Genomic DNA, 12,817 nt, shown 5'->3' with positions numbered 1-12,817 from the left:
TGTATGAAATACAAATAAAACTAATACAAATGAAATGTCTTGAGCCAGCCAAATGCATTTTGAGAAAAAGACAAAGTGCTTCTCTAGACATTGTACAAAATTTTTTTAGCAGCACATTGACTAAACTAAATTATACAGCACATGGGCTTTAATTTTTTATATTTTTATACAACTGTCCCTTAAAAAATACATTAAAGACAAAATAGCAACAAATTACAGAAATAGCAAAACATTTAACATTTTGAGCTGAACACTTTTGTTTTTTTAAGATAAGTTTTGACAATGACCAACTCATGGCTAGTATAAGAAAAAAGTATGTATTGTGCTCTGTTTACAGATGACTAGCTCCAGTGCTCCAAAGTATACCATTAATACACTGCTACAGTATATAGACACATATATACACATGAATGAATTCTATGAGAAGACATAGGCCAAACATTTTAACCTAGTCTCTCTGCATTGCGTGTACAGTTTGAAGACACCAATAGATGCAGCAGCACATGTGGTTTTAATACTTAACAAATCACATTGACAGCAATTGACGCTGAGCTGAGTACCATGAATGCTATAGATACTTAGGAAAACAAAGATTTTAAACACAACCCATTGTGAGAATTTGCTTAATTGCTTTAATCAAGTGATGTAGAAGGTATGTTTTGCTTGAATTAACAAGTACATTCAGAAAGGGCTTCCCTCATAGAAACCCACAGAGAATGGACCTGCATGTGATGGGAACAGAACATAAAGAACTATTGGTTTCAGACTGACTCAGTGACCTCACTGGAAACTAGAAGTGCTAAGCACCTCAGAGTATTGGGTCCAAAATGTATCTCCATCTGTGGCCTAGTGTCAGTTCAAATCCAAAAAAGCAATTTCATTATATAGGTTATTACCAAACCTACTCAGCTACCTATGGATTTCATTAAGCATTGAGGGTAGCACACATGTCCAGGAGGCAGTCTGTACCTTGTGAAATTGGACCATTAAAAATGTCCAGCTACTACTAGCAGTCTTTCCCTACTCAGGCAGACTGCACAGGAAAACCAGAAAGCATTCCTATTTGCCATCAAATGCATAAGAAAAACATCTTCTAGTGGGAAGAGGCATTCACTAACAGCAAAAATATACTTCACTCAGACAATGCCATGGGAAACTGTATAAACCACGTTTCCTTTACCTGAAAAAGGGCCAACTAAAACTACAGCAACTGTGACTGAATTAAATATTCCCTTTTTTTCTGCCAAGCAGTGAAGAGAGCACCAATCTACTTCTATTTGCGCCATAGACAACAATTGCGAGACAAAGCATAATTTAAAGATTCCAGCATTATGAGACTAATTAAAATAATCTGAAGAAAGTGAAGAAAACAAAAGCCATATTGCACCTCTTCCACCTCAACCTCTAAAGCATGTTAGAGTATCAACAGCAACAGTTTCCTTTGGACATTTTACAACCAGATACCTACACACACTAACAATACATCTCTATCAATATTAGTTTGTAGCATAGGAAGAGACACAATATACAAATGGGCAATTATTAGAATTTCTCAAATGCAAAAGACCTCCAGTAGAGAAAACAGACATTTACACAAACAAGAAAACTCCCACACTGAATAGCACATTTTCCAGTTACAAAAGTCAGAACGGAAAGAGGCACGTAACATTGTCCTGTTTACAGCTCTAGATAAAAGAAATTTGACTCAATAACATGCAGGCTACTGGCTCTGGAAAGTAAGTTACACGAGAAAAAACTACTGTAAGATTTTATGATTTTCTGTTACCCTAGTAGAGGCCGTATAATCAAATCACTCAACACCTCATCAGCAGGCAGGACATTATCAACAGGACATAGGCTTTTTCTATAACAGTTCTGAAAGCCACAGTAAGAAGCCAATGCTAGTTGATACAAATCCAGAGGACATGCTGCAGTGCTTTAAAATTCTTATTTCTGAAACAAAAAATCCTCCTCCTTAATGAACAGCTTCTAACCAGCTGGTCTTCAAGTAGTCCAACAATTTTGTGTTATCCCTAAAAACTATGAAATTGTTCCCATGACTACTACTTTACAGCACTCTGATTAGCAGGACAGTACAAATGATTTGTGACGCACACTAATTGTACAAATATACACCTTAACAAGACAGACTTTGCTGTACAGTTTCCCTTTTAAATTGAGTTTTACAGCCATGCACAATTTTGTCGCTGAAATCAAAATCAAGATTAAATGTCAAGAACATTAGTACTATGTAGTACTATCCTACCAGTGCTGCATTCACATAATAGTCAAACAAAGAATACAAAGGATTTTCAGAGATGTCAAAATGTCAGATTGTTCTAATTATACAACGTAAATGTCACAATGTTTCTTTAAAAAAAAAAATCGATGGGTGTTTTAGAAGATAAGGTACTGTATGAAAACTTTATAAAAACATTTTGCAAAGTGTTTTTGTACAAAGATCAATGTTATGTCAAAATCCAACACTAGTCAGTGGAAATATTAATACACACAGCACTGTACACAATTTTAATTAAAAGATCACATAGAAGAGTGTTGAAATTTAAAATAATTGGTCATGAAAAGTAACTACTGGTATCATTTACAATTTAAAAGTTCTCAATTTCAGGAAGGCCTATGTAGGGTTTAATACACCTCTATGACTGTTCAGAAAGGAGAGACAAGCTACATGTATTGGTCCTTTAAAGAAGGGTTCAACAGCAAAAAGTGCCAGTGTGAAATTCATCTTTTATGAAAAGCATTGTAGAGACAGAGGGAAAAGAAGTTCCCCTGAAAATACAATTTCCCACAGAAATCTAAAAAGCATTTTGAGCCACACATACACTTAGCTTTATTCTTAGTCTATTGGTCCAGAATTCTATCTCCTAATAACGTGAGACAACTATATTAGTATAGCAAGCATGAAAAAGAAGAGGTTAGCATACAGGCTTGTTCTGATATGAGTTGGGCAGAGTCCTTTTAGATGATTTCAGAGTGGATTTTCTTTTCTTAGATGTAAAATTCTTTGTCAGAGTGAATGCATTTAGAAGTGTTAAACTAACACCAAGTATTAAATGCATGATCGTTTAAATGATGCAATATTTCTGGTATATCATAAAACTTTATGTGCAAAAGAGTGGGAGCTTTTTGTCCCTAAAAGATCTTTTTACCCATCAGAATTCTGTATTTGATGTGCTTATTACAGATTTGGATACTATGCAATTATCTCCCTCATACCCTGAAAACAAAGATTTTATTTTTAAGTCAGACTAAAACCTGCTTGCTTTAAAAACTAAAAAAATCCACTAATGGAGAAAAGAAAAAAAGATTTAAAAGGCTTGTCCTCGCTGCCACTTTAGGCACTATACATTCTTCATCATTCACTTTTTTTTATTACATGTACTGTGATCAGACCCATAGAGGATCTTTTCTTGCCCAAATACTTCAAATGAGATACCGAGAGCAATACAGTTAGCATACAACCGGAACTAGCTTCCTTACCATTTACCTAGTTTTACTCCCCCAACTCCTCACACATTGATCAATCTGAACACTACAAATAGCCTGTTGTCAGTTTCACACAGAGTTATATACTCTACAACAAGGGCTGCTGGATTACTACAGGGGAACTACTTATTGAAATAATGTATTTTTTAAAACTTTGAAAACATTCCTATTTGAATTAGGAGTAATTAAATCTAAAACTGGGTTTTAAAACCAGATAGTTTCTAGTACACAATCTAAAACATGAACGAGAGAAAGCAGAAATATTTTCAGGACAACTGAATATACACAAGGAGCCATTTGAAACCTCAGAGATATTTTTCTTTTTGGTAATATATTTGCCCACAAAAATTCCATACTGATGGAACACCTGTTTCTTCTTTTTGGGTTTTTATTTGTGTGTTTTTACCCAATTTTCCCATCTGAATTTACTGAGATCCAAGGAAGTCAAGTACTTGGCAAACATTAAAGTGAGTCCATGACTCAGTCAGAATTATACCCAGGGAGATTTTCTCTTTCTCCTCCTTCCCAAACAAGATCATGTTTTTCACCTGTTTAACAAAAATCAAAAAGTCCATTGTCCTGAGAGGTGTTCCTTATGTTTTTTTAAAAGCTTTTTTAAAAAAGTTACCTGTCTGTATGCAAACTGCTGAAAGATATGCCAATAAGAATGGAGACTATGAGCAGTAGGATCATCCCTCTTTAGCTTTGGGAGTTGCTCCATGATATTTTGTGTATAATGGACTTGATCATAAAGAGATGTTGAGCATCTGCAACTTCTACTGAAACTTGAGGGAGAGGGAGAGGGAAAGGGAGAGGGAGTGAGTGTTTACAGGGAAACAAGCATGAATGTCTTCACTGGAAACAGAATGCAATGTCAGCAGAATTTGTATTAATGTTGTAAGATCAAAGATGACATTCTCTATTGACACTTAGGATTTGCAGTGAGGAGATCATTTTAGCCTTCCTTTTAAATAAAAAAGAATATTGTATTTCCTATGCAGCCTTGTTTCTAGGTTTGAAAAAACCTCATGTTTCTAGGCCAGAACTATAAGTTATCCCCTTGTTACAAGACCTATATTAGCCATCTGAAACAAGAAAAGTTCTGAGGTAAATTTAAACATTCCCCTCATTTCTGGTTTGTAACTTGGGGGATTTTAGGAGAAACACCACCACTGTCAAATTCAAATGCTACAGTGTGGTTTTGTGTGGCTCAAGAATATTAAGGTATTGTCAGACATGCTGAAGTAAAGAAAAGCTACTGACTCAGGTGACCATCTGAGATGCTAGGGAGGTTGTCAGCAGTGACACATACAAAACAGCTTTGAAAGCACTGGCCACAAAACAATGACATACTACAGCTGCATATTACACTAATACAAATTACATTGCCATTTTGGACATTAAAGATGGTCTCAATAAAAAAAGGCACAGTTCCTTACAAATGTGCATAGGAAAAGAAAATAATCAGCCTCTGCCACAGTGTAGGATTCCATGCACAGCATCATTAAACAGCTAAGAAAAAACCTTTTTAGCATATCCACATTTTAAGGTGAACTAAAATGGCGTTTACAACCTTTCATTGCCAAAATACAAATCACATCTCTCCTACTCCAGTTATAAATACTGTGTGGTTTTTAATCCTTACTATCCAAGTGATCAAAAGCATCTTTACACTCTGAAAACCCAGTAATGGAAGTTATCTTTAAAACCTGGTAGGAAAGACCACATTTTCACTGGGAAATGAGGCTTATACTTCAGTCATGATAGCCTTCTGGGTAGCTGTGCATGCACATTCATGTTTTGACCTGTAATCCAAACTGAAGGTAAAATCCTTTTTCTAGGTTGTTCACACATCTCAAAGAACAGCCCCTCCACACACACACAAATACTTGGCTGTACACGGTCGAGGTGGCTGTGTCCTCACAGGGCACAGATCTTGCATACCTTATTGCCACATTTGCATGGCTCACACTGAGTACACTATGAGAGCTAATCACTGGTCCTGCAGCTTTTCTTTTTTAGTATCTGATTCTATAACTTCCATGGTTCTGTTAAGGTCAGGAAGGTCATGATGATTAGCAAGGTCCTCTTTGTTCTTTTGGTCCTGATCAGGCATGATGTCAACTTCCTCCACTATGGCACCATTGGTTAACAGAGCAGGTGGTTCACTTTCATAATCCTGGGGAGTGTTCAACATCGGCGTTTTGGAAGACTCAACCGAGGCATTTATAATTTTAGATAAGGAGCAAACTTCATCTGGCAGGGGACCATCTAGGAAGGGCAACTTCTGTATCAGCAGAAAAGAATTAATGAACAAGATGAACAAAAGCTGAGACACTCTGACATCAAGGTCTTATTTGAACACATTAATAGTACTGAAAACACCCTCATCTACCAGTTGTGAACACTGGCTTGGGATGGGTAAAAGGCTGCTAGTGGGCTGGATTTGGCCTGCCAAGCCACTAGATCGGGCCCGCAGCAGACTCACCAGGACCCTTAGGCAGAGAGCAGCTCATATAGCTCTGGATGTCTGGGGAGCGAGGAGGGAGGCTTTGAACTCTGCCCCCATCCCTCAGCAAAATTTCTCAGCTCCCACTGACCAGTTTCTGGCCAACAGAGCTGAGAAATTTTGCTGGAGGCATGGGCAGCATGTGAAGCCTCCCTCTTTCCCCTCCCCACTATGCCCCGAGCAGACTCGTGTGGAGCAGCCATCCGACAGATTTCAGCACAGAGGCAAAGAGTGTGTTTCAGTTTCCTGCAGGGCTGCTGGCTGGGAGTAGCCTAGGTACTCTACCCCCTTTCTCCCTTCAACTACCTGCCCCAGGTCATCACCCAAACCTTCTGTACCCCTTTTCCCTTCTCCCAGGTCACAACCCCCTCCCAGATCCTGCACCTGCTTCTACACCCTTCCCTCAAATCAGAATCCTCTCCTGCACCCTTACCCCTTCCTGAATCCAGCAACCCAAACTCCTGCCCCAGCTCACAACCCCCTCCTTCATCCAAACTGCCTGTCAGATCCCACAGGACTCCTGCATCCCAGTCCTCTATCCCAATCTCTCTTCTGCACCCAGCCTCTCACCCAGATCCTAGAAGTGCAGCCCTTGACCACTTGCCAAAATCTTGGGAGCGGAACCTCACTCTGATTCTAGGTCAATGCTCCCCAAGACTTGCATGGCATGGGGGAGCAGAGCAAGCTGGGGCTAGACTGTTCCACTTGCTGCCACTGCAGTGAAGCAGAATGCAATGGGCTGGGAGATGGATGAGGAAGCGGAGCAGGCTGCTGCATCACTCTGCTTCCTACAGCTTTTGCCACCATGGTGTGTGCGCGGGGTGGGGGGCTATTCCTGTTGGCTCCAGTAATCCTCAGGCTGCCCTGAGCCCCATCCATAAGACTACTGAGGCAGCTGCTGTGGAGTCTCCCAAAGCTCTGGTACTAGCACCTTACATGAGTGCAGGAACTGGATTTGATAACCTCTTATGGTTCCTTCCAGTTGTATGTTACTCTTTAGAAAGCTATGGATCTTAAAGAATCCTAAGTGGAGTGCAGGATCTGGTCTAAGAGGTAAATATAACTGGACCATTTGGAAATAGTGACCATAATGTAATGAAATGTATTACATTATAATAATAATGTAAGGAATAAGGAAAAGTTCACACAAAATATTCCTACAATATAAGAACTAGGAGTCACCAAATAAAATTAATAGTTAGCAGATTTAAAAGAAAGAAAAGGAAGTTTTTCTTCACTCAGCGCACAGTCAACCTCTGGAACTCCTTGCCAGAGGATGTTGTGAAGGCTAGGACCTTAACAGAGTTCAAAAAAGAGCTAGATAGATTCATGGAGGTTAGGTCCATCAATGGCTATTAGCTAGGACAGGCAGGAATGGTATCCTTAGCCTCTGTTTTTTTGGAATTTGGAATTTTTTTGACAGAAGAGGGATCACATAAAGATTGCCTATTGTGGTCACTCCCTTGGGGGCACCACTATATCAGACATATTTGGCTTATATTACCATGCTATTGTGTACATTATCATGAGTAGGACTCACATTTTCCAGTTCAGTTGCATTGTCCTCCAACTTCATCTTCTGGCTCATGCAGCTGAGGAGATGGTCCAGCACACACTGCTTTGGATGCATTCCTTTGTCAAAGCGGTTATACATGCCACACCAGAACCTCAAGAACAGAAGGAAAGGTAATTAAAACATTTGTTATGCTGTGTTAGTTGTGAGAAGATTATTCTTTTTCCTGTTTAAAGAAGGTATTTTCCACTAGTTCAGGCTTCACATTTATTTAAAAATGAATATCCTAGATTTTATAAATCCTAAAATAGGAATAAACAAGTTTTCATGAAATTTAGAAGGGTTAAATGAAAAGTTCTGAGGATCTATATATTCTTTTCCAGGTCCAACATAGGTAGGGGATAGGGTACCAGACAAAGAGACCCACATTTGATCTGCAACGGGTTTGCACTATGAGCTTTGACAATTCAGTTCATGTATGTGCCTTTAACTTTTCCTATCTGCACCTTTGTTGCCAAAGTACCTTGACTCTGCAATCAGATGTAGCACTTAGTATTATACACTAATGACCCAGAAACCGGAAGTAAAATTGATCAATCCAGATGAAAAACAAGCATCATAAACAATAAATCCATTAATTTTTATAATAATTTCAGCAGCAACAACACACTTGTGTGTATCAGTAGCACTTTAACACAGGAAAATCACTGTTTTTTTAAAAAATAAAAGATGCACTAACAATAATTCTCTCTACGGAAAACTCTCCACACTGGAGTGACAAGGAATTTGGAAAATTACATTTTTTGTATTTTAAATTATTCTTATTTTTTCCAGTAACAGGGAGGAAACTAGTTGAAGAGCAAATAATACTTAAAATAATAGTACTTGCACTTATTCAGCAGTTACATGTAAATTTCAAACTGTTTTACCAGTTGGAAAGCATCACTATCCTCATTTTACAGATGAGGAAATGGAGTCATACAAAAGTTAAGTGACTCACCCAAGGTCACAAGATAAGGCATTTTAAGAACCACTTCCATTCCTGTGAAAAAAGCGTCCCTCCTTCAATAAGTGACTTACTGGAAACTGAAAGGGAGAGTGTTTGGCTTAAGCTCCTTGTAAGCTGTGAATCCCTTATACAGAGGATTCTTGAACTCCTGCTTCTTCTGTAATAGGAAAGGCCACAGGGAGTGGGTCTTCTCAAAGATCCTGTCAATTACAATAAAGACTAATCACTAACAGTTACAAATAGCATTAGTATAATTTTAGCTGCACTGTTCAGGATTTGAGTAGGGCTGCATAGAAGATATTTATCCTTTCTATCGTGCAATTAGCGTGCCTTACAAACACAGGCACAAGTGTCCAAGCCCTGAGGAGCTGATAATTTAAATCAGTCAATGGATGGAGTACAGGGAAGAGGGAAAAAATTGACACTTGCAAGTTACTGTGGAGTTGCTATTTAAAGCACAGAGCTTTGGGGATACATTCCTCTCTGTACATGAGATTAAGTCTTTCACACTGCAGAGAACATGCAAGAACTAAGAGAATTTATCCCTTAACCTATTATTACCTTTCCAATTACATTTTAAAAATCTGAAGAGACTTCCAGACCTTTTCCCTATGAACTGCCAACTCACTTTAGATCCTCCCGTTCCCTATGGCAAGTCCCAAGGAAGTTGCCAAACTGGCACGAGTAGACATGATCATGGATTTCGAGAAGAAAACACTCATTAAATTCAAATGCACAGGGAAACTGCTGCATGAGCTGCCAGACACATTCAGTGAATTGAGTGAAGACAGGAGATACTTCCTTTGGGTCACCATCCAGATGGCCGCACCTGGAGAGTTAGAAAGAAAGTTACAAGACTGCATCCTACAACAATCAACAATGAGAAGAGCTCTAACCATCATGTGACCTGATGATTTACTCTCTCTCAAAGAGAGGTGACCCCAGTAAGTCACTATGTATTCATATATGGTTTAGGTGCTGATTAGGGATGCAATAGTGTAGCTGATTAACTGATAAGTCAATACTTATTGGTTAATGCTATAGACTACACACATTTCCCCCCTCACCACCCGCTTACCAGTACATTTTTAGCAGGCGGGACAGCACACCAGCTCAGTCTTGGTTTGTACCGGGTCCAGGACCTACCCTCGCTGTGGTTCTGAATTGAAAGTATATTAGGAGCCAGGTGGGCAGGCAGCCCAGCTCAGTTCCAGCTCACACGGAGTCTGGGAGCTCAGACTGCCCCTTCCCAGATAGAAAGAGGCAGCAGTGCAGGGCAACAGGCAGCCAGTCCATGAGGGGAGCTGGTTTTTAAACTGGCTCCCCTTGTGGACCAGCTCCCCACTGGCACCCTGTGCTGCTGCCTCTGATACTGAGGCAGCAGTGTGGAGTGGCTGAGGGCTCATTGGGAGTGAAGGCAGAGTGCACTGGCTGCCAGCCCCTCTCCCAGGGACTACAGAATCATTGAATAACTTAAGAATTCATGAGGTTAATTGACTATTCAATTAACTGATATTTAACATCCCTAGTGCTGATACAGTTCTCTCTATATCAGTGGCAGCTGCCAAGATAGTCAGTACTGAGGTTGAAAAGATCTGGGGCACACAGTACTGAGGCATTTGGTATGAGGGCAGCACAGTCCACCAATTTAGTGATATTACATGTCCTATCTTGGAGGCAGATATCAGGACATTGGAAGAATCTTGACAAATGAGTCTGTACTGTGAATCTCGATGGCTCATGTCCCAGTTTGCAAGATGGCAAGGATGGTGACCTGTGCACTGCGGCTCATCTCTGGAGTGGTAGTGGAAGACAAATGGGACCCTCCAGTACTGGTGATCCAACACTTCAGTTTGCAATCTTGGGTCACCAGGGGTACATTTACACAGCAGAATTATTTTGGAATAACATCCATTATTCTGAAATAACATTATGCGCTAACAAGAAGCCCATTATTTTGAATGTATTTTGAAATAACAGGCTTCTTACTACGACTTCCTGTAAACCTTGTACGAGGATTAAGGAAGTCAGGGGAATAGCAATTTATTTCAAAATAAGTGCTGTGTAGATAGTGCCAAATTTTGAAATAAGCTATTTCAAAATAAGCTACACAATTTGCATAGCTCAAATTACATAGCTTATTTAGAGGTACACACTACTGTGTAGACATACCCTAACCGAAAGACTGACCAGATGACTGAAGCTTGGCTGTGAAGGCCTTCTTGTTAGCAAAGGAAGGATTATTTTCCCTCTATATATCTATAAACAAAAGGCCCAGAACGAAGGAGGAATCAAAATAGTTTAGCAAAGTAGATAATTCTACTACAGCACTGAACATTCCACACTGCCAGGAAAGTCACACTACCTTAAAATCCACAGAAACAAGTAGTGATTTTTCAAGTTTGCTAGGGCAAATGAATTGTTCTATTTTCCCCAAGCTAATGCTGCTAGAGAGCAAACTGAACACATACAGGGAACAAAATTATAGCCAGTAGCCTTTCATTCCAAGTACAGTCTTTCATTCCATGAACAGCTAACCAAATTACAAAGGGGAAATTTGCCTTCCCATGAAGCATCAGGCACTAGAGGCAGAATAACTATCTGATCCTATGTTTCCAGGCAATGGAGAAATTTCACTGTTTCCTAAAAACTTGACAAAGTGTGCAAAAGGTAATTTATATGTTATGCTACACTTTCTTTATAATACTGGTAAAAGGCACATTCTGTTTCTGGCTTTAGAAAAAACAAAAGATTAAAACAGTCCTTCCCACAGAGGGAATAACTGTGTAGTTTGTTTGTTTGGGCTGCAGTTCATCTTTACTTAAGTCCTTCTAAGGTAACATTATGGGGATCTCTACATGGGGTTTTCCCAGTACAGTATGTCTTACTCCAAGAAAAAAAAATGTGACCACTATTAAACAGGATTATTTTCATATTGAGATAATCATTAAATGAAGTTCAGTTTAGTATAAAATCTCAGTTCTTAACCATTTAATAGCACAGAATAATCAGGCCATTTCTTTCTATTATTAGTTTGGACCAGGAAAATAGAGATTTACTATTTGTTAATTAAATTACTATGCAGTGCAAATGGACTACCAATTAGCGTTATATTTTTATAAACCCATGGAATGCAAGTCTTAAATTGCTTAGCACCAGATTTGTGGGCTGAAGTTAAAGCTGCACATACTCTGTAAACATTTGTTGGCATCTGACCCCAGCCCTAGTCAACACAGAAGCGTAAAAGTCCCTCCAAAATGTGAGCGCTTCACTTCGAGAATCAATGTAATATCAATCCATTGTACAGATGGAGAAATGGAAACAAGATTAAAGAATTTGCACAACATTTTGAAAATCAATGGAAGAATATAGAAAATATGCAAAAAAAACCCCGCCCTTAAGGGTTGATTAATTCTTATTCTAAATATATACACATTGCATTTTACCTTCAACAGTATTCCTTTGTTTAATCCCAAATATAATCTGAGTATAATCTACTTTTACCTGTGTGAAAACTTGTGGCCCATCGCAATCCATTCCTTTTCTATTAGAACCTTCAGTTTCAAAAAAATAAAGTAAATGAAAAACTATTAAGTTGCTTGGCAAAAGTGAAATGATGCCTTAATACTACACAATTTTTGTAGTTAGACTTAGTGGTTTGTCATACCCTGCGTATGTATTCAGAAAAGATTGATGAAAGTGATAATCTGATTTTTGGAATCTGAACTATGTTCCATCACCAGTATCATATAGTTGTTGGAACAGGAGGTTATTTTGAATCTTGATAGTCCTATGGGAATCTCGGTGTTGTCACATTACTGAACTTGGTTCTTAAATTAATAAAGCAAAATCACCAGCAAATACATTACTGCCCCCCAGGAGACAAATAAACCCTTTCAAAACATAACCGCACAGATCAGATGTCTTGACATTTTTGCCTGAGGTATGCGCTAAAACCATCACTGTTATTCTACTACACAGCCACTTCATTCTGAAGACACACAAAAATACTGTGATAATCAGTGCAGCAAAATAGAATTTAGAAAGTTCTCATTTTATTTTTGAGAACACATAAATGGAAATGTAAAGAGTATTCTATCAAATAGTACAGGCCTTAGATTCTGGTCTTAAAAATAGCTGGATTTTTTGGTTTACTTAATTGAGGTGTTTCTATTTTACATAGGTATAACTGCAAAACCCTTTTCAAAGAAAATGTATGGGAGCATCTTAGGAAAGACATGTACAGCAATGCGCTGAATAAATGAATCAATGTCTTAAA

At 38.7% G+C, this 12,817-nt stretch overlaps 1 protein-coding gene and 1 long non-coding RNA gene across 2 annotated transcripts in view; one reads left to right on the top strand and one right to left on the bottom strand.

Moving 5' to 3' along the window:
- The window catches only part of LOC142831221 (uncharacterized), a 20,960-nt gene extending 8,143 nt beyond the window's left edge, over positions 1-12,817 (top strand). Inside the window, exon 3 of the long non-coding RNA XR_012906890.1 lies at positions 12,722-12,817. This is a non-coding gene — a long non-coding RNA (uncharacterized LOC142831221). The remainder of the gene's footprint in view (positions 1-12,721) is intronic.
- Positions 2,378-12,817, bottom strand: part of MTMR8 (myotubularin related protein 8) — a 35,630-nt gene continuing 25,190 nt past the window's right edge. Inside the window, exons 10-14 of the mRNA XM_006136152.4 lie at positions 12,043-12,092; positions 9,167-9,367; positions 8,610-8,738; positions 7,557-7,683; positions 2,378-5,794 (exon numbers count right to left, since the gene is read on the bottom strand). Of these exons, the coding sequence (XP_006136214.2) occupies positions 5,501-5,794; positions 7,557-7,683; positions 8,610-8,738; positions 9,167-9,367; positions 12,043-12,092 (801 nt within the window). The 3' untranslated portion in view covers positions 2,378-5,500. The remainder of the gene's footprint in view (positions 5,795-7,556; positions 7,684-8,609; positions 8,739-9,166; positions 9,368-12,042; positions 12,093-12,817) is intronic.

Source organism: Pelodiscus sinensis, chromosome 13 (genome assembly GCF_049634645.1).
Source record: "Pelodiscus sinensis isolate JC-2024 chromosome 13, ASM4963464v1, whole genome shotgun sequence".
Lineage (NCBI taxonomy): Eukaryota > Metazoa > Chordata > Testudines > Trionychidae > Pelodiscus > Pelodiscus sinensis.
This window is presented reverse-complemented; position numbering and strand designations above follow the sequence as displayed.